At 49.8% G+C, this 26,780-nt stretch overlaps 4 protein-coding genes across 6 annotated transcripts in view; 2 read left to right on the plus strand and 2 right to left on the minus strand.

Annotated features, from left to right (window-relative positions):
- Nucleotides 1-1,491, minus strand: part of UTP4 (UTP4 small subunit processome component) — a 32,038-nt gene extending 30,547 nt beyond the window's left edge. Inside the window, exons 1-2 of the mRNA XM_025920642.2 lie at nt 1,347-1,491; nt 70-230 (exon numbers count right to left, since the gene is read on the minus strand). Coding sequence (XP_025776427.1) covers nt 70-228 — 159 coding nt within the window. The 5' untranslated portion in view covers nt 229-230; nt 1,347-1,491. The remainder of the gene's footprint in view (nt 1-69; nt 231-1,346) is intronic.
- Nucleotides 1,463-10,279, plus strand: CHTF8 (chromosome transmission fidelity factor 8). Its single transcript, XM_025920774.2, has 4 exons — nt 1,463-1,537; nt 9,216-9,273; nt 9,535-9,652; nt 10,055-10,279. The coding sequence occupies exons 2-4, from the start codon at nt 9,251-9,253 to the stop codon at nt 10,277-10,279; spliced, it is 366 nt and encodes a 121-aa protein (XP_025776559.1). The 5' UTR covers nt 1,463-1,537; nt 9,216-9,250.
- DERPC (DERPC proline and glycine rich nuclear protein) lies at nt 10,276-12,749 on the plus strand. Its single transcript, XM_025920555.2, has one exon. It carries the CDS (start codon nt 10,276-10,278, stop codon nt 11,902-11,904), a length of 1,629 nt encoding a protein of 542 aa, XP_025776340.2. The 3' UTR covers nt 11,905-12,749.
- Nucleotides 12,297-24,834, minus strand: HAS3 (hyaluronan synthase 3). 3 transcript variants are annotated; one of them, XM_086689060.1, is made up of 4 exons: nt 24,730-24,834; nt 20,324-20,959; nt 17,314-17,415; nt 13,142-16,506 (listed from the first exon to the last, which is right to left on the minus strand). In XM_086689060.1, the coding sequence occupies exons 2-4, from the start codon at nt 20,957-20,959 to the stop codon at nt 15,583-15,585; spliced, it is 1,662 nt and encodes a 553-aa protein (XP_086545186.1). In that variant the 5' UTR covers nt 24,730-24,834; the 3' UTR covers nt 13,142-15,582. The 3 variants fall into 3 exon arrangements, with proteins under 3 accessions (XP_025776465.1, XP_086545186.1, XP_086545185.1); XM_086689059.1 differs by lacking the exon at nt 24,730-24,834 and adding an exon at nt 24,171-24,674; XM_025920680.2 differs by lacking the exons at nt 13,142-16,506; nt 24,730-24,834 and adding an exon at nt 12,297-12,404 and having other exon boundaries at nt 20,324-22,676.
- Between the last annotated feature and the right edge of the window lie 1,946 nt (nt 24,835-26,780).

The raw sequence follows: 26,780 nt of genomic DNA on the forward strand, positions 1-26,780 counted from the left end.
ACATTGTAGAATTCAACTTAGTAAGAAAATTAACTCAGCAACACCAAATCAGGCTTCCAAATGACTTACTTTTTCCTGAAAGTAGTTTGCTGACAAGTTATAAATTTCCACAGTGCCATCTGTTCGTGAAACAGCCAATCTGTTTGACTGGTTATTGTAAGCCACACAGCGGATCCCTGATGGAACATAATTAAAGAAACGTACTCGATGGACCTTAAATTCACCCATTCCTGGAGGGGGGGGGGGAGAAAAAGAGTCATTATTGTGAAACGTTAACACCAGTGTGTCGCCTGTATTGTTCCTCACTATTGTTAACAGCAGTATATCACATGTATTATTATCGCCATCCTGTATGGAAGAGTCTAACTATACCTGAGATTCACTTCTGAATATCTAACTAATGATGCTTTCGCCCCCCCCCCCCCCGCAAGAACCTATCAAACTATTTCCAGAAGCTCAGGATGCTTCAGCAGAAAAATTAAAAGATCGACACACAGAGCATTCCCCAGACTCCTAACAATCCTGCCAATTACCTGAAGAAAAGTACTCTGGGAAAGAAGAATGACAAAATACTGAACATAACCTCATTCTCTAATTGGGTGTGCGCACTTTAAGGAAGGGAGGCACATAGAGTTGACCGGTTGTATTCGAGGCAGAAACTAAGGTACTCCTGGAAAACACCACTAATACTCGCAAAAAGCAAGAAATATTGACAGCCTAAATGGGTCTCTCAAAGCCCGGTCCACAGAATTTCTGCATCAAAACCATATGGAAAAACGGCTTTTAAAAATGCAGGACTCTGGGTCCTACTCCACAGCTCCAGAATTCCTCTCTTGGCTGAGGAGAGAAAGGAGGTAGACTAGGAATCTGCATTTTAGCAAACACTTCTAACTTTATAGCACTCTAAGTTTACAAATTACAGACTCAAGCTAAGGTAGTGACTGACAGTGGGACTTATGGGGCTGGCAGAACCGAGAGCTCCTCAAGGAAAGAAGCGACAGGACTTAGTTTGGCATGTGTCAACTATCCCCTCCACACCGCCGCCAACAATCACACTCGGTGAAGACAGGGGCCGGGTCTGGTTCGCCGCTCGCTCGTCTTTCTTCAAGGTTAGGAACGCGCGGGCAGAACAGGCGCGTTCCGCCGGGCCCGGCCCAGCTAAGAAGGCGTCTGAAGTGCGCGCTAGAACTCCGCCGCCCCTTCTCTCTCCGGGAATCTACGAGTAGCACCCACCCACCCACGGCACAGGGGGGACAGCGAGCTCCGCCGGCGTTTGCCAAGAGCAGGCCGCAGCCCCTCAAATTTCTTTCTCTCCCGCTGCTAAACTTACCCCTTCCTCAACTCACCTACGGCTGGGGGCTCGTCTCTCTCTACCGCGGCCCCACGTGCGCGCGCGCTCGCGTGCTCTGCCCCGGAAGTGCTCGCGGCGCAAGGCCGGAAGTGCGCAGGCAGTGCTCGCGGCGGCGGCGACGGCGGCGGGAGGTTCGGTTGTCGCCCGTTGGCCGCGCGGCGCCGCGCTCGGCGGCCGCCATTGCAGGTCAGGCCGCGGGCGGGGGTCGCGGGAGGCCGCGGGGATTGAGGGCTGAGCCTGGGTTGGGGGCGAGGGTGCGAGGGAGCGGGAAGCTAGGGAGCTGGGGCCGGGTGGGGCGCGCGGCTCGAGGAGAAGAATGGCGAGCCGAGGGGCGGGGAGCGCGGGCGGGGGAGGGGCGGCCGGGAAGGGGGAGGGGAGCGAAGAGAGCCGCGGAGAGGTGGGGGCGAGCCCAGAGGAGCCCCCGGGGTGGGAGGGCCGGGAATTGTGGGGGAAGGGAGCGGTGTAGAGACGGAAGGCGGAGGGAAGGAAGGGAGCGAGCGGGGCGGAGCGAGAGAAGGGCGGAAAGGGTGGCCGAGCGCGGGCGGAGGACGGAGAAGGGGGCGGCGCGGGCCGGAACCTCGAGGTACGTGCGGGAAGGGGTTCTTCCCCGGGTGGGGAGGGAGTCCAGCACGTGAGGCTTGCGGGAGCGGGGTAGAACTGGAACCCAGGAAGTAGCGGGCATATCAGAAAGCGGACTGGGGGGGGGGGGTAGGACTATGAGGCTTGTTCGAGGGGACATTTTTAAGTCGCGGTGGGGGGGGGAAGCTGCTGGTAGAGGTAATTGGGAGGGTGGTTGCAAGAAAGAGTGCTCCAGGTTCTTTGTAGGCAGAGTGAGAGACTGGGGAAGAGTGGGGTGGGGTCCTGGAGTAGCTAAGCACTCACTTCAGATTGAAGAAGGAACAGGGCAAGATCTGGAGAATGAGGGTGGTAGAAGGACGTGTAAAGAGAAATCTTTGGGAGGAGGGTGGACAATTTGGAAGATCACTCCAGTGAGGGGTGTGGAGGAATGCAGTTTAAAGAATACTTTCCTTGGGAGGTAGGAGAAAGGGTTAATTAGGTTGATAGGAGATCCCACCGAAAGTCTGGGGGTGAACTGGAGGGGGTTGGGGAAGAGAGGGAAAGCGGATCGAGAAGTCCCAGAAAGTGGGCGGGACTAGACGTAGGAAGTGTTTGTAACTGAAGGGATGGGAGGGGGTCAGGGATGAGGGAGGAGAAAGTGGGAGCCGGTTGGGGGCGGAGAATCCCGGATAGTGTAAGACTTCAAGCAGGGCTAGAAAGGATGGGCTTTGGGGTAGATAGGGGGTTACAGTAAGAGGAGGAAGGGTTCAGATGGGGCTGCAGAGTAGCAGAAGATGGAGAAAACTGGAGTAACTCAGATCGACTGAAGCCATCTTTTTCACCCATTGTCTACAAATACCAGTAACTGATTCCCTCCATCATGGGAATCCTAAAATGTGATGGGAAAGTACCACGTGTATGCATAGTATCCACACATGTTTTTGAACACACTCTTCACTAATGAAAAGTTTGGAAGCATTCATTTCCACCCACCCTCCATAGCCCCTCTTTGGAGGGGAGCAAGCTTCTCATTTGGAAACCGAATTTTAGCGGTTAATGACATAAGCCTGTCAAGAGACAAGATTTTCCCTTTGAAACTTAGACCATCTCCTTCAGTCACAAACCACAATGACACTGTTAATAAAAATAACCTGCATTCATATATGACAACTTCCTGAATTGTTGGTTTAATGGAAAGGCACATAGAGAAATAGTGATCTTTAGAGGAAAAAAAACAAAAAAAACCCTTTCAGAACTTAATCCTTGAAGCAGTTTGGTGAACCTTGACTGTCCTGGTTGAATTGTTCTCACATTATGTAAACTTGGTTTTACTCTGATAACCTGCTGCTTTTCTGGATGTTTTAGTCCACTGTAAACATTAATAATTATACAGTATAGTATTAAGACATTATTTTGGACATATACTAAGAAAATGTCACATTCCTCCCCACGTAATAAATAGTTTGACCCTAAAGGCATACCACGTCTTAGTCGCTGTTCTGAGGATTTTACATTCATAACCTCATTAAATTTTCACAACAATCCTTTGGGATAGGTTCTTTCTTATGCCCCATTTGTTGGTGGGGAAACTGAAACTTACACAGTTAGATTACTCCCACGTCATATATAGGGTAAGTGACAGAATCCAGGTCCGACAACTTGAGTTCTCACAGCATTTCTAAACAAAGAACATTCCTGGGACTAAATAAAAGTTTGGTAAATGCTAAGTGTTGGCCTAGCAATTTGAAAACACTTTGTGTCATGGATTTAGTTTTTTTAAATAAAAAACAAAAATTTTTATATTGAGAACTGTAAAGTTTAAGCCTTTATTTCCTATTTTAAAAAAAACAACATACAACTTGCATTGAAAGGTGTAATGAAAATTTGTAAAATACTACTTAGCTCTAGTAAAACTTAATTTGTAATTACCCTTGAGTCCCCTTATTTGGGTAAAAACCATATGTTCTGTTAAATCTATACCACACTTTGTTCTACCACTTTGTATTTTGGGGGCAGTTATCATTATGAGGCTCATTGCTCGTTCATTTTCAGTTCTCTGTAAGACAGCAGTAATATTTTAAAACAGTTTAACAATTCAGAAAGCAAAGTATAAGAAACACAGTGACAAAGAATGTACTCTCTTCTTTTGGCTCATTTTGCCTTCTAAATTTTGAATCCTGGAGGTGACACTGAGTAGATCTCTAGAGATTTCAAAAATCTAAATTTCAGCAATTGAATATGATAAAAAGGCTTGTTTTCCACTACCTACCCCACAGATGTAATAGCTGCTTTGGCTGCAAGTTGTGTAGGTTACTTACTTGGTGTGTTGTAGACATGAGAAAGGCTAATAATATCTGTAAAACACTCAGAAGTGATATAGATGTACTGTATTCAAGGGGCTGTGGGAGAGGACTGCTGGAGAGGCCATATTGTGGAAGCGTTAAGGTTCACATCCCAGCTCTACCGCTTACTAGCTGCGTGACCAGTTACTTAACCTTTAGTTTCTCTGAGCATGTTTCTTCATCTATAAAATGGGAATAAGTGTGTGCATCATTAGGGTTGTTTTCATAGTTAAATGATAAAATCAGATAAGTGTCCACAAAAGTTTAGCTATGGGAGAAATTAAGCTTTTTGTATCATAATGCCTGGATTTTTTTTTTTCCTCTTAAACTGTGTTTGCACTCTGATTTTTCAGGTTTTTAATAATAACTTTACCAGTAATTAAGTTCAAATAGAGGTAGAAGTCAAATGATAGTTCTAAATAAGGTACATCCCAGATTGGTCTGGTTCTAGTTAAATCGTTTGAATTTTGGGTAGCGATCCATGTTAGCTCCAGATTGGTTTTAAGAATGCTGGTTCCTTTGCTGTGCTGTAGTTTGTTCAGGGGTCTCGAAATTATCTGGACCACTGTTCCTGAGAAACAATAGTGTGTTGATTTTACCCAGGATCTCCAGACTAGCTTCACATCTGAAGACTGGGGATGATCTGGGGCAAGCCATTTCTAGAAATTTTTAAGCCCCACAAAGGGCTTTTTTTTTTTTAAAGGGAAAAAATTAGAGTTAATTAGAATGTATAAAGTGCTTTTAAAATTTCTTTCATGGAGCTAAAGTCACTTGACTAAGCTAGGAATACAGAATTATGTATTGTTTATTTAGCTATATGAAGGCCCAGAAAAATTAAGCAGAAAAAAATACCCCTTTGTTGAGATGTGGGAGTGGGGGGGGGGGTCAAAATAATTCATTTCAGGGGAAAGAGGTTGGGTTTTCTCCTCACTTTGCCATCTCTTCAGGTCCACACTCTAGCTGTAGCCTTTGAGGCTCCACTCTGAAGTACAGTGAATTAAACATCTTTTAAAAAGTGAATCACAAAATTCTCCTTGGCTCTACAGTTACACATATTGTCAACTTAGAATTATTATTCTTAAACCAAAGTAAGTTAGTTGGTCCTAGCCAGATCTGGGATTAAACTCAATACTGTTGAGAAAGAGGTGGCAAACAAGCTCTTCCATTGACTCCTTTTAGTTTCATGATTTGCTAGAGTGTATTCTTCAGGCTGTGTCTTTAAATGTTGTTTTTGATAAATCTGCAATTTCTACACAGTGTTTTAAAACAAACATGTAGAAATTGTTCTAGTTGTCTTTATTGCTGGAATTAGTTGAAACTGAAGACTCAGAAATTTTTGTTTTGTTCTACAGGAAATATTTATTGTAATGTTACATCTATTATTACTAATAGGATTTGGTTTGCATTATACTTTTTCACTTCTTCATTTTCCTACTACCTGCGTATTGTCAAGGGTATAATAGGGACAGATTGGGCTGCATGTTCTCAGATCCTTTTTAGACAACTCCACATTAAGTGAAATACACATTCCCTGTTGCCTCCATCAAGTGTGTCCTCAATGAAGTACCAGGTAGATCTGCCTGCTCTGACCCTGAGAACAGTTGCAGACAGGAGTAATCTCAAGGAGCAAGAGAAGGAAGGAATAATAAAATTCAGGTGATAGGCTATTTAAAAACATTTTTTTAAATGTTTATTTTGAGAGAGTGTGTAGGAGAGGGGCAGAGAAGGAGGGAGAGAGAGAATCCCAAGAGAATCTCTATCTGCACAGAGCCTGACTCGGGGCTTGATCCCACGAACCTCCAGATCATGACCTGAGCCAAAATTAAGAGTGTGATGCTCAACTGACCGAGCTACCCAGAGGCCCCCAATTTTTTTTTTTTTTTTTTTTAATTTGAGAAAATGCGAGGGTGGGGGGGAGAGAGAGAGAGAGAAAGAATCTTAAGCAGGCTTCATGCTCAGCACAGAGCCAATGGGCTCGATCCCACAACCCTGGGAGGATGACCTGAGCCAAAAATCAAGAGTCCAACTGAACCACTCAGGCACTCTGATAGGCTATTTTAAAATCTAATTTTAAGGGGCACTTGGGTGGCTTAGTTAAGAGTCCAACTCTTGTTGGCTCAGGTCATGATCTCACAGTTCCGTGGGTTTGAGCCCAACATTGGGCTCTGTGCTGGCAGGATGGAGTTCTTTTTCTCCCCCTCTCTCTGTCCCTTCCTTGCTCACACTGTCTCTGTCTCTCTCAAAAATAAATGAATTTTTTTAAAGAGTAGAATTTTAAAATTTGCTAAAGGAATGCCCTCTCCTACATTTCTTACTACCTTGGTAAATACATCCTCGTGTACATAAATGTAGTCAGGCCAGTCTATAGGTTCCTATGAGCTAGACTTCCTATAAGTAGGAATGAACTTCATTCCTGTTCACATCTGCAGCATCCCAGTAGGACTAGCACAAATTTTTATCAGCCTGACTAGGTACAGAAGCAGGATGGTGAAGATGGTGGAGCTGTAGGCCAGGGAATTTTTATTTTCAGGAGCATTGCTGGATGTCTGCCAGTGTCTGGAGATCTACTGAGGCAGGGCTTCCTACATAGTGGGTAAAGCTGCGTGTGCTCTCAAGTACCAGGGATTAGTACGCAGGTACAGGTATTCCGGCCCAGCTATCAGGCATCTATTTTCCTTTGCCCACTTAGGCCACTGTTGTCAATTCCTGTTCTAACAGGAAACTTTCCGGGAAATGTGGGATACACTTAAAATATTTCTGCAGCCCATATGTACTTGTCTCAAACATGCTTCCAGAGACCTTAAAGATTGATTTCCTTCCTTGCTGTGGTCTTCCTAGAATCTGTGTATCTGTGTGAACACGTAATTGTTTCTCAAAGTACCTATATTTTGTTATAAATAGACCCATCAAGTAATATGTAGTGCGTTATCAGTCATCAAAAGCTTAGTTACAAGAAGCCTTTAATCTGTATGCATTTATTAACCTTTAGAAACCTTCCAACTTCAGTTTCTAGTTACTAAGTCTTTTTTGATTCATGGCTAAAGTATACCTACCATTCTCTAAATTACAGTCACAATTATAGTGTGGAAATACTGATTTATTTTTTCCCTTCTCTAAAAAACTAGCTATTTATCTTTAAAGCATTTGTGCATATATGTGGTCTTCAAAGTAGGCTAATGAGTCAGATAATCTGGATGCTAGCCCCATAGTCATTAAGTGACTTGTGTATGATGACACAGTGAAGAGTTTCTACACTTATAGGCTGGAACCTGACTTTAGGTCTTCTGATTTTAAATTGTAATCCTTTCTCCTTCAGGAAACCTTAGAAGAATTTTAACAGTTCTTTTGGTTATTCTGGGTGGTAGTGGTAGGGCCTCCTTATCTTGTCACAAGACGTTTGCCCTTGAGCCTGGTGTATTTGTTCTCAAGCAGTGCCACAACTGGTGCTACTGTGGAAGGTCTGTCTTACTCAGAGATTCCTTGATTCCCCCTTGCCCTTCTAATCAGCTCTTCCACGTATGCAGTGCCTGCCTGATGCTTTGGTGCCTTTTCATTCTCACCGATACTTGGTTTTCTCCTTTGGGAGCATATTGATTATGATGGGTGTAGCATAAAGTCACGAGGCCTAGGTTCTTATGTGTGAACAGCATCTGATTCGTAATACAAATTCAATAAATATTAGCTACCGTTTATATCTGAATTTAAGACCAGTGAATTGACTGACCTTATGTTCCCAAAGTGTTTGGTGCTCAAGAGTAGAGGTTCTGCTGTCCTGGAAGGCTTTTGGCAACATACTTTTCCCTGAAGATCCAAAATGAAGGTCAACATACCAGTGAAGAAACCTGTTTAACTTTTTAATCTGGTGTTTGCACGTGCTTGCTTCAGCAGCACATAAATTAATCTGTTGTTTGCTAACCTTGAGCACAATTACACCTATTAACCTGCCGTACTACAACTGGTAAACACTAGACTACTAACTTTCCGCTAAGTTCTAGCAATTCATTGGAAGGACTTATACAGAACCCGTAGTTTAAATTCTCCCTATCCCCCTAACCCCCCAGGAATGTATCCTTTCTAGAAAGACAAGTGAAGATAGTTGTTTCAGGCAAAAATGCATTTTAACCCATTCTTTTAGAGTACCACAAACTTGCCACCAGGTGGTACTGTTGTATAAAAGGAAAGTTGATGGAGTATCAGGGTATTTTAGTACCAAAGTGAAAGATGGTCAAGGCGTATGATGAGAGTCATGTTAGAAATCAGCTTACCATTCACTAAAGTTGTCTGAAGGACTTTTTCGTTTCTTGGCTTTTGTTAAAGAAGGTCTTTTGAACCTTGAAACATAACCAAAGTGTTAGACATGAAGTGTATATCATCACCAAAGGAAAATGTAGAATCTAAATGAATTCTTTAATTTCTTAAGAAACATGCAGACTAGGGGTGCCTCAGTCTGACTTCAAGTGTCCGACTTTGGCTGAGGTCAGGATCTTGCGTTCATGAGTTTGAGCCCTGCACCGGGCAGGCTCTCTGCTGTCAGCACAGAGCCCACTTTGGATCCTATCTCCCTCTCTCTGCCCCTCTCCCACTCACACTCTGTCTCTCAAAAATAAAAATTAAAAAAAACAGAACAGAAAATAGAACATCCTTGAGAAAGGCAAGTTAGCATAGTGGTCAGCAGTGTGGGCTCTAGTGTATGTTTGGGTTCAAATTCTGGCTCTTTGACTAGTAAATATGTGACCTTGAACACAAGTATAATACGTGTTAACTTTCCACACTATTGTTGACCTTTGGTGGTCTTAAGCAATGTTACATGTACGGTGTCAACTCAAAAAGATTTACATCTTAAAAGAGTTGTTAGGGGAGTGAAATAAAATTTGTCTAAAGCACTTAGAAAAATGCCTCACATATAGTACGTGATATATGTTAGCTATCATTATTATTGTCCTAAAATTTTTTTTCCTCTACAGCTTATTTTCAGTTGCTTTTTAAAGACGGAAAGCTCATGGTGCAAATTGTTATTTCCAGGTGAGTACATTTTGAGACTTCTTTTGTTTAGCTTGAATGATTAGGGTTCTGTAGGTTTGACATTTTCCTGAAAGAATTGGGGTTCTCAGGTGCATCTTGCACACGTCCTTGCATTTCAGTCTCTAGTTCAGTGCCTGGCACTGCCTAATTTCCCAAGAACTTATGCTCAACAAAGTTCTTTTGGGCCTTGAATGGTGGTGTAGGACACTATTCATCCTTCACCCCTCAAAAATATTGTAACCGCCAGCCCTTTGCTTGCAGTGCTGGGGCTGGAGGCCTGGCAGAATGGGTGCTGATGGAGCTACAGGGGGAGATCGAGGCTCGCTACAGCACTGGATTAGCTGGAAACCTCCTGGGAGACCTACATTACACCACTGAGGTGAGGGGACTTTTCTTTCCCTGCCTAATGCCTCAGGAAAGCAAGCTACACCAAGGTGGTGCTCCCAGGACCCAGAGTGAGGACTGCCCTCAGGTTTGTTATTCGAGGTCTAGCTAATCTAATGTATCTGCTTGTTTTCCCCCAACCCCTGCAATAGCAGGGAAATTTAGCTTTGGGGAAGCTGGAAAAGTCACTGTTCTAAAAAATGGAAATTCTCTTACCTGGGGTTAGAAAGAGTAAAAAGGGCATGAGGGTGGTTGCCTGGTGTGGCTCTTCAGTATTGTTAGAGCCAAACCAGGGAGTGGAGGTGCCAGCATTGCCTTCCAAGAGCATCTCTAGAAGGCACCTGAGTGTTATGACCTTGCCCTGAACCTTAGGCGTTTCGTTCTTGTTCTGCTAAAGGGAATCCCTGTGCTGATCGTGGGGCATCATATCCTGTATGGAAAAATCATCCACCTGGAGAAACCTTTTGCCGTCCTTGTCAAACACACTCCTGGGGAGCAGGACTGTGATGAGCTTGGCTGCAAGACTGGCACCCGGTACCTGGTGACAGCACTCATCAAAAACAAGATCCTTTTCAAAACTCGCCCCAAGCCCATTATCACCAACGTCCCCAAGAAAGTATGAAAGAACCCCGGATTTTCCCTAGAGAGCGGCCATCTCCTTGGACTCGTGCTCAGTTGCCACCTCGAGGACGACTCGACGGTTCTTTGGGACCACAGGGGGGTCCTGTCCTAAACACAGGTCACCCGCTGGGCATGAACTCTGATCCCTTCCTTATGGCAACTGGTTCTCTTGGTGGAAATCTGGCCCCATTTCCAAGGAACCCATCGCCTTTTCCAACTTCATCAGGCTCATTGGCTTCAAATCCAGCACCTTTCCCTGCTGGTGCTCGTGACCCAGGCATGGCTTCTTTTCCAAGAGGGATGAATCCCACTGGCACAGGTGCAGTTTCTTTCCCAAGGCCTGGTGGCCTCTTGGGCCCAGGTCCAGGCCCAGGCCCATCTCTAAACCCAAGGGCAGGGGCTCTACCAGGCCCAGGGCCTCTGTCTAATCCAAGGTTAGGGGGTCTCCCGGGGCCAGGTCCTATGTCCAACCCAAGGGCAGGTGGTCTCCTGGGAACAGGTCCTGACCCCAGAAGTGGCGGCCCCATGGGCCCTGGATCTGGGCCCAACCTGAGAGCAGGTGTCCTGTTGCCTTCTGGGAATGGTCCTCCTAATCCTAGGCCTGTTGGCCTGGGACCAGGACCCAGTCCCAATCTGAGATCAGGCTTCGTTGGTACAAACCCTGCCCCGAGATCAGGTATGTTTCCAGGCCCTGGCCTTGGGCCCAACCCAAGAGCAAATAGCCTGGGCCCAGGCCTTGGGCCCAACCCAAGGGCAGGTGGCCTGGGACCAGGCCCAAATCTGGACACCAGAGCAGGTGGCCTCCTGGGCACGGGATCTGGTCTTAACTTAAGGATGGCTGGACCTCAAGGCCTAGATCTTGCCCCCATTTTAAGAGCAGCAGGTCTATTAGGAGCAAATTCAGCTGCTTTCTCACAGGCTTCTGGAAACATGGGCACAAGCCCATCCTCTATGGCAAGAGTACCTGGCCCCATGGGCCCAAACTCGGGTCCTGGTTCTCGGGGAATTGGCCTTCCAGGGCCAAATCCATCTCCCATGTCCAGAGCTCCTGGCCCCATAGGCCCTAATTCAGCTCATTTTTCAAGGCCAGCTGGGCCCATGGGAGTAAATGCCAGTCCCTTTCCAAGGGGGACCGGTTCAGGAGGGCTGAATCCAGCTGCCTTTTCTCAGTCTTCTGGCACATTGGCTTCAAATCCAGCTACCTTCCAGAGGTCTGCTGGCCTCCAGGGCTCAAGTCCAGCAATTTTCCCAAGAACCTCTGGGCCACTAGGCCCCAACCCAGCTAACTTCCCAAGGGCCAGTGGCTTGCAGGGCCCAAGTCCTGCTGCCTTCCCAAGGTCTACTGGCCCATTAGGCCCTGGTCAGGTTACTTTCCCCAGGTCAGCTCCTGGGCCCCTCGGCTCTTCTCCAGCAGGCCCTGTGGGCATCAACCCAGCTCCTTTTGCAAGGCCAACTGGGACCCTGGGTCTAAACCCAGCTTCCTTTCCAAGGATGAATGGCCCTGTGAGCAAGACTTTGGTCCCATTTCCTAGAGTGGGGAACCTCCCTGGCACAAACCCAGCTGCTTTCCCCAGACCAGGGGGTCCTATGGCTGCAATGTACCCAAATGGAATGTTACCCCCTTAAACACTTTTCTCTCTAGGACCACTCTGGTTTCCAGGCACCGTGGTTCTGGGCAGGAGCTGTGTTTTAGGTAAAAGGGTAGATCTGGAGCTACAGTCTGAAGTACCATAGCTGGGGCTCAAGTTCAAATGAGCCATCTTTTTCCTCCGCTTCTTTCTTGACTGAAGGCGAAATGTTACTTGTGAGAGATGGACTACCGCAGGTGGGAATGATCCTGACCTTGAGAGAAAGGATCTCCAGCCCTCCAGAAGCCTGCTGTGCTTTTGTCCCACAGCTTTCTGCCCCTTGTTTCTTACTAGTTTCTTGAATTGTTCTTGTGGACTTTTCCTCAGGGATACATTGGCCTGCAGGTCCCAATTCATATGTAGTCCTCTGCTCACCACTGGAGAATCAGCTCACTGCTCTCTAGAACTGTTGCAATGGTGAACGGACCATGCTTCAGCAGCTCTGCCCTGGGCAGCTTGGACCTGGTCATCCTCTACTGCCATACCTTTCCCTGAGGGCTTGAACACAGAACAGGGAGGTGGGCAACCACTTCAAAGACCCACCAAATACAATTTTGCTTGATTAACTGGGCCTGCAGCTTCCTTCTCCTGGGACTCAGAGGAGGCCAGAATCAAGGCTCCACCGCTCACCTAATTCCCTCTCCACTAGTACTCCCGATCAGAGAACCTCAAAATTTAAACTGACGTCAATGGGAATATGGGAACTGGGGTAGGGGGTGGGGGGGATGAAGGGGAGAAATCACTGTGCTTCGTTCAGCCTGAGGTGAAAGGATGGTTGGTGTTTTTCCTGCATTGTATCTTTTCTTACTGTTTCTTTAATAAATGGGATGAGAGGGCTGCCAATGTCACTCCATTGAGTTACCTGTTTCCACAGGAAAGGAATTTTACCCAGTGCTTTTCATTGTTATAGACTGGCCACAGTCCTGTATTATCTGCCAGATAAAATGCTGTCACTCAAGGAGGAAATAGTGACCTTTACCTTAGCCAGGACTCCCTTGTCTGCCAGTAATTTCACCAGAGACCTTGCCCACCTTCAACAAAAGTTGGGCCGTTGTAGGTGTGCAGTTAACAGTAAGGTGGGCCTGCTGTATTCCCCAGGTCCAGAGGCAGCTGTGAACACTTACCTGTTTTGAGTTCCACTGCAACTACCTTGACAAAACCATTTCTATCTCAAGTACCGCTTTGGAAATGGAATAAACCAGTTTAAGGAGGAAGTAGTCCAGAGATAACCAGCATTATGTGAGAATCTTTATTTTGACAAGTGCAGTATAAAATTTTGACCTGAAAAGTAAAAAACAAAAACAACAACAACAAAAAAAGTAAAAATAAATATGTTTACAAATTATTGTAGAAAGAATACAAAAGGCTTAAAATTCTCAATGAGGAAAAACCAAAATGTGTCCAGTTGTATATAAAGGCTCTTCCCTTGCAAGAAACGGGGATAAAGCTGAAGACCCAGTTTGGTTTCGCTGCTGAAAAATGTACAAAATAACTTAGAAAAACCAGTCGAGGTCAAACGTTGTGAGCCCACTACTTGTACCTGCCTACCCTTGTTCTGAGCAAAGTTGAAAACCACAGTGCAAGGCAGAGCTGATGGTAGGACAACCAGTTCTCCATCTGGAAATCCATCCGACATTAACCTTCAAGTAAAAGCTGAAGAAAAACAAGCCCTTAGTTAAGTGTGAGCTGTGCAGTTGGCTGGCTGACCGGATTTCCTCCATTGTAGTGCTCAAAATAGTTTACTTGGCCAGCAAAAACACGCAAGAGCCTGGAACAACCGCCTTTAGCAAATGCCTGCTGCCTCTTCCCAGCCTTCATGGGTTGGACCCAACACCGGCCAGCAATCTTCTCAGAAGCTCGAGGTCTGTGTGATGTAGCGATGTTGGTTGCACCTGGAAAACCCTTGCGTTCATGGGAGATGAAGGAAAGCACCAGGGTTTGCCAATCTGTGGCTCAGAGCACACTTTGTTCCTGTGTAGGAAGCACCTGGGCACACTAGAGTCTTGCCCCTTCAACTCCTGTCAACTTCAGTGCTGGTTCTGAGGGGCTAGCAGGCCCTGCTAAGAATGGACATTCGTAGAGCACAAGTACACCTGCAAGCAAGCAACCCCTAAGTCAAAGGCTTAGTCAAGATTCCCAGTTTCAAACTCAAGAGCTGAGAATTGTCTGTGGATTGCAAATGTCTAGAAAATGCTTTCCCTTGCTCCCCCCGCACCCCCCCCCCCAAAAGGGCAGAGAAATAAAAGCTTCAAGGGGCGTGAGAGAGAAAACAAGAACCTTAGGATTTAGGAACCAATTCCATCTCCGAGTTTGGTTTCTGGAAAGAAGCAAATGCAATAATGACTATCCACAACTTCGCTGTAAGAATCTCCTTGAGAAGCCACTGAAGAGAATGGACAGTTTCAAAGATGACCAGCTTGGATTGGAGGCTTCACTTAGGGAACGCTGAAAAGGTTTTCACTGGACATGATTGTCAAGATCTGTAGCCTGAAAGTCATGCACCCTTAGCCAGCTGCTAAGGAATCTGTATAAGCACTTGCAAGATTGTGGCTAATTTGGTCAGAGGCTCCTAATCATTTTTCCCCCCACCTGCTGAGGACACGGTTGCTTATTGTAGAGGGGCTATGAGAGTCCAGACTCTGCCTCAGTTGCTTACTTGAAAAACTTACCAAATGAGAAGGAAGGTGGACGAGGTGACTTGGTGCATCACCTTGAAGAAAGCCAAGTGGAGGCTGTCTTAGACTCAGAGCTGAGTTTGAGAGAGGAATTCAGGAGTGTGCAGGATCAGGTACCCAAGCCCTCACTTCTTTTCTGAGCACATTGGGGTTTAATCTTCCTGGTGGATGACCAAAACCTTTCCTCTCCCCAGCAGAGATCACAGACAAGCTCATCTAGATGTCGGGCAGTTTTCAGGTGAGCTCCATTCAGCCTAAGGCCCCCATATAGGCCATGGCCTTTAGCACAACCACCAATCTTTGTTCCTCCTGGCAAACTTTCATTTTTAACATCTATGTATATATACATACACACTTAAAAGGAGTTCAGTGCTAACTCTCTGCTAGTTTGGCTCATCCTTGGGATGTTGAGATGTGGAATGGAATATGTCATGTAATAAAGCACCATTCCTGGACCCTGTTTTCTGATGCCCAAAGATCAGGCTTCTGGGCCTTGTATCAGGCACAGTCTTATTGCATTGATAGCTAGATTTGGGGGTGAGAGTGGGGGACACATACTAGCCAGCCCAGATCTCTCAAATTCTCCCACCACCTCTGGTTGTGTTCAGATGGGCTAAGAGAACCCCTTCCCGCAGGCTGTCATTGCTCACTTACCTATCAGAAGTTGTCACTGATTGGAACTAATTGTCTTAGCACACTTCTGGGTTGCGTTTGGATCCCGGGGCAGGAAGTGGAATCTTTCCCAGAGGCCATGACACACGCAGAGGCCAACAGACAGGCGGCATGAAAACAAGTCGCCCCCTGAGCTGGAAAGGTGTTGCCTCTAAGCAGAACTGCCCCAGGCCATAGTACAGTCACCATTCTTTGCACTTCAGATTTGTCCTTTGGACCATTGACGAACTAAAACAGCACTCCCTCCTCCCTCCCACCCCATCTTTTCTCTTCCATTCCCCTTCCCTCCCTTACCCATTGCACTTTTCCCACTCTGCTTGGGGGCCATGTCACACCTCAGCATAAGCTAAGCTGTACTGCTCTGGCTTCTTCCCACATCGCCGGGCGATGATGGCCAGATACAACATGAGGAGGGCTACCCAGTAGCAGCCATACAGGATGGCCCCAGAGACCAGGAAGGCTAGCTCTGTCTCACTGAACAGATCCTGGCAATACGCTGTGTAGGCCAGTCCCCCTAGAAGGACTGCCACCCAGATGGACACAGGGATGAGGCCAATGAAGTTCACCACGATGGTTTTTCGGCCAGAGGTGCCCCAGCCAGACTTGTTGATGGTAGCGATGGCAAAGATCTTGGCCGGCAGGAGGCTGGACATATACAAAAGGGAATAGAGGGACATGAAGATCATTTCTGCATTGCCCCGAAGGAAGCAGGCATAGGTAGCCTTGATAATGCCCACCAGCTGCACCGTCAGCAGGAAGAGGAGAATATTCCAGATGCGGCCTCTGTAGAAAAGCTGTATGACTGTGGCAATGAGGAAGAAGGGGAAGAAACCTGTGACCACTGATTCGTAGGTCATCCAGAGGTGGTGCTTATGGAACCACAGTGAGTTGTAGAGCCACTCTCGGAAGTAAGACTTGCTCCAGCGGGTCTGCTGGTTGAGCCACCGGAGGTACTTGGTGGGAGTCTCTGTGAGGCACTTGGAACGTGCTGTATACTTAGTCCGGTAGCCGAGGCTCAGGACTCGGTTGGTGAGGTGGCGGTCATCTCCGAAGCTGCACTTGCTGCCCAGGAACTTCTGATGGTACCAGTCCTCCAGGAATTGCTGGAGGAGGCTGTTGCGGTACATGCCCAAAGGCCCACTAATACACTGCACGCAGCCGAAGTAGGACTGGCAGGCCCGCTCCACGTTGAAGGCCATCCAGTACCGCACACTGCTCAGGAAGGAGATCCACGAGTCATACTTGTTGAGGATCTGCAAGGGAACCGGAGATGCTGGGCCTCCTCACCTGAGGACTTGAGCCCCAGGAGACAGACAGCAGAAACCATGAAGCCTCCTTACCCTGAGTTCTGAATCCCATCGCTCAAACTCCTGGCCATCAGTCCTAACCCAGCCAAAGCTAGAAAACCTGAGGCTCGGAGGAGCCAACCACACCCAGTCACTCTCACTGTGGTGTGCACTGACTGGCCCAGTGAAGTTGCTCTAACAGTGAAAGCCACCTTCCATCTCAGCAAACAACCTGGATGGTGGCAGAGAGAAGGGCTTGAAGATGCAGCTCATCACCCCAGCCCCCTATCCTGACCCTTCTGCACTCGGAAAGCTTCTCAGGAAGACTTGGTGTGTTACCAGCAGTACCCTCTGGAGGAAGATGTGGCCCCTTATTCTTAACCATACTGCCCTGTTCTTAACCATTCAGGGCAACTTCCTGAAGAACAAGGGTTTTCTGAAGGGTCCAACTTTGGAGGCGCTTGCTGCGCCAGTGCCCCAAAAAAGCAGCACCCTCCGTGATCAGTAGCCTCAGGATACTGAGCTCCTCCCATCAGCATAGGCTCTCTACATACCTTTAGTGATTTCCTTTTTCCTCAGGTTGAAAAAGAGCAGGATAGGGATGGGGTAGCAAGTGAGTTCTTTGATACTAGTGAAAACTGTCAAAGAAGAACCCTTCCCCCCACACACTTCCAAAATACTAGACATTCAAGACGCTCATTTTCCAGGCGTATTCACTGCATTAGGAAGAAGAGTCTAGGCTCTACCCCCCAGGAGTCCCTGATTACTTCTTACTTGTACATCTCCTCCAACTCCCCCTACTTGGGGGTCCTCCTCCAGGACTCGAAGCATCTCGATGGTGCAGGCTGGATCCAGCACGGTGTCAGAGTCGCACACCTGTAGAGGGAGGAGTGCATTATCAGCCCATTTTGACCTCAGGCCTATGCATACCACATGCTGCTCACTGCTGCAGGGACATAGCCGCCTCTCCTAGGATTCACTTCCAGCTACCAGCAAAGAGATCTATGCTAAATGCAAAGAGGTGCGGCGAATAACAAAAATTAGGAAAAGGAGACTTTAGATACCAGGTTTGACAGCCACTGGGCTGAGAGACAAACCCGGGAGACTTGGTGCCAGGCCTGGAAAGGGAAAAGGGCTTAGCACTGGGCAAGTTTTTAGCTTCTACAGAGACAGGCTCCACAAAAATGGTCGCCAGACATTTCCCTGGAGTTCCTGGGAAAAAAGGAGGAACACATTATTGAAATCAGTTGACAGTACAGTAGCTAGGCCAGGGCAGGCAGACCCTCCACATTAGGCCAAGAAATGGCTCTTGCCAGAGGCTACTGCCCGAAGCGCTCTCCTAGGATTCTTAACGAGGTCTTCCCAGTTTCAGCCTCTGGTACCAGTTTTGGACAACCTACAGCCCAAGAGCAGGATGCATCTACCCAGTCATAGGCCCCCCACTAATAGGGCTGCGAGGCCTTCTGTGCTCCTTTGGCCAAGTCTCTGAGGTCAGGGCGCAGTATGTTTAAGGGCTGCCCTCACCTGCATTCTTCTCTGGGAAGCAGGAGCTGGAGTCTGGCGCCTGACACCACTTGGCCATCCTGACACGACACCTGGACTTTATATACTCTGGATGAGCGTGGAGGCTGGCAGCTGCTGCCTCCAATCAGGGCCTAGATCAAATCCTGCCCACTTGTCCACATTCCCTGGGGAGAACTCATGGTCTGATTCTAACAGGTGGCTCCATTAGTAGTTGAATCTGAGCTGTGAACTCTCACCCAGGTGGCTGACTCCTTGTCTATTTTCTAGAAAATTACACAGAGCCCAGATAACCACTGGCAGAACAACAGAGCAAAGAGCAATACCCACAGATGAGCCTATACTCGGCTTTCCAAAAGCCTAAAATCCTCTTACTAAAGTTGCTAATCCTGCGGGAAGGGGGCTGCCCTCCCACCCCATGCCCCGACCCTGCTGGAAGACGTGCTGGCTACAGACCAGCAGCTAAAGGTGGAGGGGGATCCAGGCAGAGCCATCACACCTGCTCCCTCCTACCTCCTCACCAACCTTGTGCTGGACTCCCAGCACTTCCTGAACTTTACAGGCCAAGTTTTCCAGGACTGCCCATCTCAAGACCACTTCCTCCCCTGACCCTAACGCATTCTTCATGCTGCTCAGCTTCCTTCACTCCAGGGAGGTCTTTCGAGCAGAGCAGGGTTAGAGTAGAGCTCCTGCCTGCCTGGGTTTCCCCCTGGCTGAGGCAGGGCCGTCTCCCTTGGGGAAAGACCCACCAGTAGAAGGGCTGTTGGAAGACAGGCTGGAATCCACCAAACGTGACTGAAGCCCAAGCTGCCCCAGGCAGTGAGCCCAGAGCCATAAAGGGAAAGGCTGGCTCAGGTGTGTGAGCCTATTCGCTGATCCACCAGAACACACAAGTAATGGTCAGTAAAGGAAGATGTGTGGCAGGTCTGGGGAAATTCTGTGCTTCAAGGGAGCAGATGACCATGTCCCTGTGGTTTGAGCATGTGCCAGGTCTCAAGGGCTTTTCCTGTGTCCTCTGAGTCTCCAGGAAAGCTTTAGAGGCCCCTTGACTCTAGATGAACTACAGAATCAAATGCCTCAACAGCCCTCCCTACAAGGCCGTGGAGGTCCTTGGGCCTAGGAAGACAGAAAGAAGTCAAGGTACCAACTCATTTGAGGATGCAAGTTTCAAAAAAAGCCAAAGCCAAAATGTCTGTGGCAAGCTAGTTTTAGGTGGGTACAGTACAGAACATTTCAATATCAGGGTCCTCAATGTGCTGTCACCAAGACTGGGTTGGTACATAGGTGGGCTACCACGACAGGCGCTATTTATTCTGGCATGTGCAGAGAAGGAATGCAACAGAGAAACGGACGGTGTGGATGCTGGACCAAAAATCTGGGGTTCTGGGTGCAGTTTCTACTTGGTACCAACATGTGTGTGGTTTCAGTCAGTTCTTTCTACATTTTGTTACTTGAGAATCGGAGCTATGTAATCAGCCTAATAAAATTTTCAGGCTAACGTCAATGACAGTTTTGACCAGAAGCTAGACTGAATCTGTTCAGGATCCCGACCTGCCGAGACTGCTGAAGGACTAAGCTGGGGGGTGACTCACTGCCGTGTCTCTCCATCTCCCAAATGCAAATCTGACACGGGGTAGAGAAGGACCCTTTGGCCCATAACTAAAACAATACTTGAGTGCTTTGGAGCATGATTTATTTTACTCTTCACCACACCTTCTTATGGAGAGACTCATCTCCATGTTACCAGTGGCGAGGCAGTATAGCACAACGGGTAAGGGCAGACTTGAGACAGACTGCCTAGGTTCAAATCCTATCTTTGCATGTTAGTGCTGTGTGAGATTGGGCAAGTTACTTACCCTCTCTGTGCTTCAGGTTCACCTTCTTTGAGTGGAAATAATAGTAGTACTTATCCTCTAGGAATACTAGGAGGATTAAAAGAATGGTCTCTGAAGCTCCTGCAATGGTGTGTGGTATGCAGTAAATACCGCACGCCGATCTGCTCTTCTTAGTAGTGGGATACCAGTCCAGAGACCCGCCCAAAGTCACAGAGCTAAGTAACAGAAGAACCAGGATCCCATCCCAGGTCTTTCTGACCCCAGGACTGCTGTTCCGAGCAGCAGCTGTCTTGTTGCCCTTCTGAAGCGCAGAGGAGGGGTGTGCTCAACACAAGAGACCTAAACTGGACCTAACCTCCCTGGACAGTATAGGCCCAGCTGGCCGGACACAGCCCCATGTCTGCATGCTTCTGGGAAGGCACGCTTACCTGGATGTAGTCCACTGAATCACCAAGAGCCTTGAAAGCCGTGTACATGACCTCTCGCTTGCCTCCCCACTTCTGCATGATGCAGGAGAAGGTGCTGGTTCTCACCACATCCCGCACACGGTCCATGCCCTCCTGCAGGCTGGCCTCGGTCTCCCCTTCACCTGCCTCATGGAAGTTGCTGCGCCACACAAAGAAGCCAGCTTGCTCAGTGCCGCCTAGCACCTCGTGGAAGATGTCCAGCATGTAGGCGTCCTCCTGGCGATTGCCATCCACCACCATGACCACCTTGAGGTCAGGGAAGGCGATGCGCTGGGCGGAGCGCAGGCACTTGCGCAAATAGTCGGGGTCCTCCTGGTATGCCGCGATGCACAGTGCCACCGAGCGGCGCAACGGGGAGGCGAGTTTCAGCGGCCGGCCCGCCCGCCGCATGCGCCGGTGCTCCAGGAAGGCAAACAGGCTCTGGATGAGCAGGTGCAGGCCCAGGATGGCACCGTACAGGCCGAAGGACAGGTAGTGCTTCTCTGTGTGAATGAACTGGTAGCCTGTCACGTAAGCCGCCAGGATGCCACCCAGCACTGCCAGGGCAAACAGGCTGGTGCCCACCACACGCAGGGCTGTCGTCAGCTGCACCGGCATCTGGTGGGAGGAGGGAGGTGTGGAGTCAGGCAGAAGGCAGCATTTCTAGTCCATGGGAGTGGGGGTGTTTTCTCTGGGCCTGGCCCAGAAGTGGGGAAATGATCCAGTAATAAAAACCACTGCCACTGACTGCGCATGACTAAGACTGTTTGTACAACTTGGTAGTCAAACTACTGGGGTTCAAATCCCAGCTCTGTCACTGTCTGTGTGACTGTGTTCTGCCCCTTAGTTAACTCATCTGTAAAGTGTGGACTACAGCTCTACCTTGTAGCATCTTTAAGAGTTAAATGGATTACATATGTAAAGCATTTAGAGTAGCATTTATTATTGTTAGACAAACCAAAGCCAGAAAGAGCTAGGTGATCCACACCTGGTGGATGGCGGTCCTGGGGTGTGCATGACCCAAAGCTCTCCTAGGCAAGCTTCAGTTGGGGGGAACCTGAGGCCAGAGGCAGCTCTGAGCACGAGAGGCCCAGGGAGAGCAAAGAGGAGGATGGCCAGGGAGGTAGCCAGTGGCCAAGAGCTTCTACCTGCCCTGTACCCACTAGGGAGCTGCACAGTGGGAGGGGAAGCAAAGCACAAGCACCAATGAGGCCCATGAAAAAGTAGGAGAGGCAAAGAGGAGAAAGAGCAGGAAACATAAAGAGGTGGAGGAGGCAGCTTCCCTTTCTTCAAACAGCAAAATCAGACAAAGTTCCCCGTGTTCTCTGCTTTCTCACCTTTTTCTCATTTACTTGAGAGGCAGGAAAGAAAGGGAAAGCAACCAGGGAAAAGCAGACAAGGACGAAAAGGAAATGAGAGTTGGGGTGTGGACAGCTCTCCTGGAAGCCCAGCAGTCAGGGCGTCGGAGGGAACTGCAGCCACCACTGCAGCAGCCTGGGGGGGGGGGGGGCGGCCTGGGAAGCCCCATCCACTCGGTCCTAGTGCCCGCACGGAATCTCTGTGCTCAGCCACAGGCCCTGCCACTCCTGGAGATGCTGACGGGTTTGGTCTGCACTAAGTCAGGGCTCCCAGTAGCGCCCTGTTGGGAACAGCTGTGTTTTAATGAAAAGAGCCTAGGACTCAGCACCGGAAGACTTGTGCTTGAGACACAGCTCAACCGCCTCCTGGCTGCCTGACCTTGCCCAAGTTGTCTGAGACTTGGTGTCCCCCGCCTAAGAAGGGGTTCTAATGATTTCTGGCTCCGTAGGTCTCAGGTAAACAATTTGCCTGAAATTAGAAGCACTTCCAGCCCCGATGGACTATCCAAGTGGGGAGGCCGGGGAAGTGGGGAGGCCGGGGAAGTGGGGAGGGTCTGATGAGGACAGCTCCCCCACTCCATTCATACCCAGGCCTCCTCCCCCATCTACTCTTTGCCACCAGCCTCATCTGGAGGATCCCATTTCCAACACCACCCACCCGCCACAGACAACGGGGTCTCACTTCCAACCTTCTCCAACTCTGGATCTTATTGGGACCAACCCCTGAGCCCCACTCCCAACACAAATGCACCTTCTTGCCAGGGGAACAGTGTCTGTTCCCTTACCACCTGCCACATAGGACGGGTAAGGAGCACGCAGTCACTGCCTAAATCAGTCTGAGATTCAGGCACCAACAGCATTCCAGCAGCTGCGGTCCGGAAAGTGCTGTTGGCAGCCTCGCCTTCTCGGGAAGCGCGGGCTCCAGGCGCTCTGCCCCGCCATCCCTGGGAGCCTGCTTCCTCTGCAGGACTCCCAGTCTTCCCTGCCCCCCATCCCCACCCCGCCGCCATGCGCCTGCTGCCCAGGGGAACCCCGGGGCTGCACCTACTCCAGAAGGGTCCCCGTCGCCCTCTAGACTTTACATGCCAAAGGGGCGCCTCTGGGCACCGCCGCCCACCTGCGCCGCAGGAAAGGGCAGGGGGCGCCGAGGCCAGCCCAGCAACCTGCCGGGTGCTGGCGCCCCGCCTCGGTGCAATGCCGGAGGCGGTGCCCACCAGGTTAATGCAGCCGGGAAGGCACTCGCCAGGCTTCTCACCCCCGCCTGAGCCTCGCCTTCTGGCACAGGCGGCGCCGGCCACACCCACGTGCCGGTTTCCCACGACTCAGCGGGGAAGGAACGGAAAACCCAAGAAATCAGTCGGACCGGGCCCCGCTCATCTCCTCTGGGCCCCAGTTACCTTGGCAAAGTGTGCCTGCAGACAAAGGCAGCATCTCCGATGTCGCCGGCCGCTTCCCTTCCCGGGCAGGACCCCCAACCCCGCACACGAATTGGAGGCACTACCCTGGCACCCCTACCCCACCGAGGGCCAATAAGGTTCCACAGCCAAAGACCCCACGAGCAATCAGGTGCTGGTGCGGTCTCTGGAAGGGGCGCCCCTGCCCAGACAGGGGGCCGTGCCAACCCAAGCGGGCGAAGGGTAGCCTAGATCGCCTCTCATCCACCCCCATTTCGCTCAGAAGGGATCCGCTAGAGCTCGGTCCCCCTAGTATAATGCGCACTCGGCTTCAAGGACACGAGGTTGGGGGGAGCTCCCTAGAACACTTCTCCCCCCCACACACCAGATGACGGAAGGAGAAAATCCTCAGCCAAGGACGCACGCCGCCAATTTACACCCGAAACTTTGCGGGGCTGCCAGTGTGCAGCCTCTCCAGCTGACAGGTGTGCCCTGCTACGAGGCCCACACTCGGCGGGATGGAAACTTGTGCGCGGGGCTGGGGCTCTTTCCCTTGCGCCTGGCCGGCCGTCCACCCCCCCACCCCCCGCCCCCCCGCGCCTGCTAGGAAAAGGGAGGCCGGGCCCAAGGATACACGCGGCCGTGGCCCGGCTGACCCGCAGGGACCAAGGCGCTGGGCATTTCGGTGCCGGACAGGTGCGAACCCCCAGGGTGGAGTGGGGGAGGGAGAGACTCCAACCAGCCTCGTGCCCCGCACCGTCGTCCGCCCCCTAATCCATTCACAAAACAGGAGCCGCAAGGGAGGAAGGGAGGAGAGGCTGGAGGAAGAGAGGATGGAGGAAGAATGGGAGGAGGGGTCAGTGGGGAGGGGGCTGCAGGAACCACCGCCCGGGAGCCTGGAGATACTGCAGCCCTCAGCCGGCCTGCCGGCGCCGGACGCGGCGCCCGCACGGCGGGGGAAGCCGGTGGGGGTCCGCCTTGCTCGGCAAGCGGCACCCCTGGAGCCCGGCGCAGCCCCCGCGCGGCGCGGCGCGGCCCGCCCCTCCGGTGTGGCCGGCTGGCCGGGCCCGCGCTCACCGTGCCGCCGGCTGCCCGCGCTCCGGTACTCAGCAGGCCCGCGGCGGCTCCATGCCCCTCCTCCTGCTCCTCGCCGCCGCCGCGCCTTGCTCCCCGGTGCACCGCCGCCGCTGCGCGCTCCGACTGACGAGCGCCGGCCCCACGGAGCCGCCTTTAAGTACCGAGCGCGCACCCGCCGGGAGAGGCGCCCTCCTCCGGCCCCAGGGCCGGGAAAGTTGGAAAGAGTGGGAGGGCTCCCCCAGAGGGCCGCGAGGAGCACCCCCTTCTTAGCTCAGTCGGAGAGGGCTACACGCGGCCGGTGCTCGGCGGGACGCGGGGTCCCCCGTGCACGCGGCTCCAGATTCGGTCTCTGCGCCCTGGTAAGGTGGGTTCCCCCAAGGCAGCCAGAGGCGGAGCTCCTCCGCGCTCGCCTCCGACCAGCTGCCCAGGAGGAGGCGGTCATTGTGCTCAACCTAGAACCTGAAGCGTTAACTTTCAATATAACCCCTAGCGACTTCCAAAACTGTTAACTCTCCGTCCCCCCTCCCCCGCGCCCCGCTAAGCCTCAAAATCTACTCACTCTGCAAACCCGCGGAGGCGATGGAAATCTTCCTGCGGTTGCGGCACGCGGAGAGGTTGTTCGTTGTATAGGGTACTCCCTAAAACCAAGACAGTAGAACCTTCCTGCCCGCAAAAAAAAAAAAAAAAAAAAAAAAAAAAAGAGGCAGAGGCGCAGAAGAGAATAATTGTCAAATATAAAAAGACTGTTCAAAGAAGGTGTTAACAATTGTGACAAGCTGAGCTTTGAATTCCGCAGTGGGGCGCTGATGACTTTAAGGGTTTGCAAAACCTCCAAATGGTTTTGCAGGAACCTTGGAAGTTCCGGTGTCTTAAAGCCAAAACCAATTCCTCCTCCCCCTTTTTTTTACACTTTTATTTCCGACATCCATAACCTCCTAAAATTCCCAGCTGACCTTATAGCCAGTGTTTTTCAGGTTCCCTAAAAGCTGGTGCTAGACTTGGATGAGATGGAGTGGGGTCAGGGAGAGGTGAGGAATTGTTAGGAGCGGAAGTTTAGAACCAGCCAAATTAGAACCCTATTTCCAAATCTCGGAAAAACTTGAAGAGAAATTATAATTAAAGACTAGTAAAAAATGAATTTACGTGTCCTCCAAACACACCCGAGATAATTTCTATCGCTTCTTCCCAACCTGCAACACATTTATAGGAACCTGAGCTGCAGTCTACAAGCTGCTCCTGCCCACCCTAGGCTCTAGGCCACAGAACTCATTGCTGGGTCCCACAAGCAAACAAAGACCCCTGGCAAAGACACCTACTCCACCCACTCCCATCGTGCATTACAGAAATCAGATCATTGCACACTTTGGCTTGAGAAAATCATCACAAATATGCTATATGATTTAAATATTCTTTTTTGTGTGTTTTAAAAACTAGTATTAAGGGGCGCCTGGGTAGCTCAGGTAACTGCTGGACTGGATTTCAGCTCAGATCGTGATCTGATGATCCTTTAGATTGAGCCCTGCAGTGGGCTCTGTGCTGACAGCACGGAGCCTGCTTCAGATTGTCTCTCTCCCTCTCTCTCTGCCCGCCCCCCAAATATAAACATTTAAAAAAAAAAACAAAAAACTAGTATTGAATCCACAAAATGGGAATGTGTTTTGAAACTTGAGACAGGACCTAAGAAGAGCTGATATGCAGGTGGAGAGAGAAGCCTCTGGTTAAGAGGAAGGCTTTGGAGTCCGTCCTGCCACTAGCTGCAAGGCCCTAGCCTTCGGGGTCTGCCTCCCAGAAATGGGATTGAGTATCTACTTAACAGGGTTGTTACAAAATTGAAGAATGGGCTGAAAGCAGAGGCTCAGTGAAAGTTAACTCCAGTTATCCTCCACCAGAGACCAGCATCTGTTTGCAAATGCCGTGGATTCTACAGTCTCGTTCCTCCAGGATGTGATACTTGTGACCGGAAATTCAGAGACCAGTGTTAATGAAAAAATGCCTTGTCTCAAATGCATTATGGACTCCCAGAGCCCCAGGCCATCTCCTCCACATTCAGGGGCATCATCACAGAGCCTGGAGTTGCCAGAGACTGAAAGAGCTATCTGATCCTACCTCCCACCCCAATTTGCAACCTGCAACATTTTAGATCAGGGAATACAAACAGGGGCTGGGTGGGGAAAAAAATGAGTGTATCTGCCTGGGGAGAGTGAATATCCCATTTAAAGATATCCCAGTAAGGAGAAGGGCGCAGGTACTCTGTTTTCAAGAGAAATCTGAAATCTAGATTTTTATGGGAAATCTCCTAATTTTTAAGTGTTAGCAACTAATTCAAATGTTGAAAGAAAAAAAAAGAAGAAAACACTCCACAGGCCAGGCAAAATGTGTCTGTGAGTCATATACAGCCAACTGGCTGCTTGTAAGTGACCTGTTTAGAAGCTGAAGGAATGGAACAGCCAGTTTGGAAAGATCTGTCTGCCCTCAACGCAACAGCAGCATGACTTCTCTGGGAGCAAGTTTCCTGGGGATGTTCCAGGATGGTCTCATGCCTAGTTAATTTCTAAGGCTTCAAATTTGCCCCACAGGCTTATTGCCTATCTCACTCAGTTGGCTCCAGGG

This window comes from Puma concolor, chromosome E2 (genome assembly GCF_028749965.1).
Source record: "Puma concolor isolate L17-30 chromosome E2, mPumCon1.1.hap2, whole genome shotgun sequence".
Classification (NCBI taxonomy): Eukaryota; Metazoa; Chordata; class Mammalia; order Carnivora; family Felidae; genus Puma; species Puma concolor.

Excerpts from the sequence above, each read along its gene's own strand:
- CHTF8 (XM_025920774.2), top strand. The coding sequence starts at position 9,251 with ATGGTGCAAATTGTTATTTCCAG. Across the intron at positions 9,274-9,534 it reads GTGCAAATTGTTATTTCCAG|TGCTGGGGCTGGAGGCCTGG; the intron begins GTGAGTACATTT and ends CTTTGCTTGCAG. Across the intron at positions 9,653-10,054 it reads ACCTACATTACACCACTGAG|GGAATCCCTGTGCTGATCGT; the intron begins GTGAGGGGACTT and ends GTTCTGCTAAAG.
- DERPC (XM_025920555.2), top strand. The coding sequence starts at position 10,276 with ATGAAAGAACCCCGGATTTTCCCTAGAGAGCGGCCATCTCCTTGGACT.
- HAS3 (XM_086689060.1), bottom strand. The coding sequence starts at position 20,959 with ATGCCGGTGCAGCTGACGACAGCCCTGCGTGTGGTGGGCACCAGCCTG. Across the intron at positions 17,416-20,323 it reads ATTCAGTGGACTACATCCAG|GTGTGCGACTCTGACACCGT; the intron begins GTAAGCGTGCCT and ends CTCCCTCTACAG. Across the intron at positions 16,507-17,313 it reads GAGTTGGAGGAGATGTACAA|ATCCTCAACAAGTATGACTC; the intron begins GTAAGAAGTAAT and ends GTTCCCTTGCAG.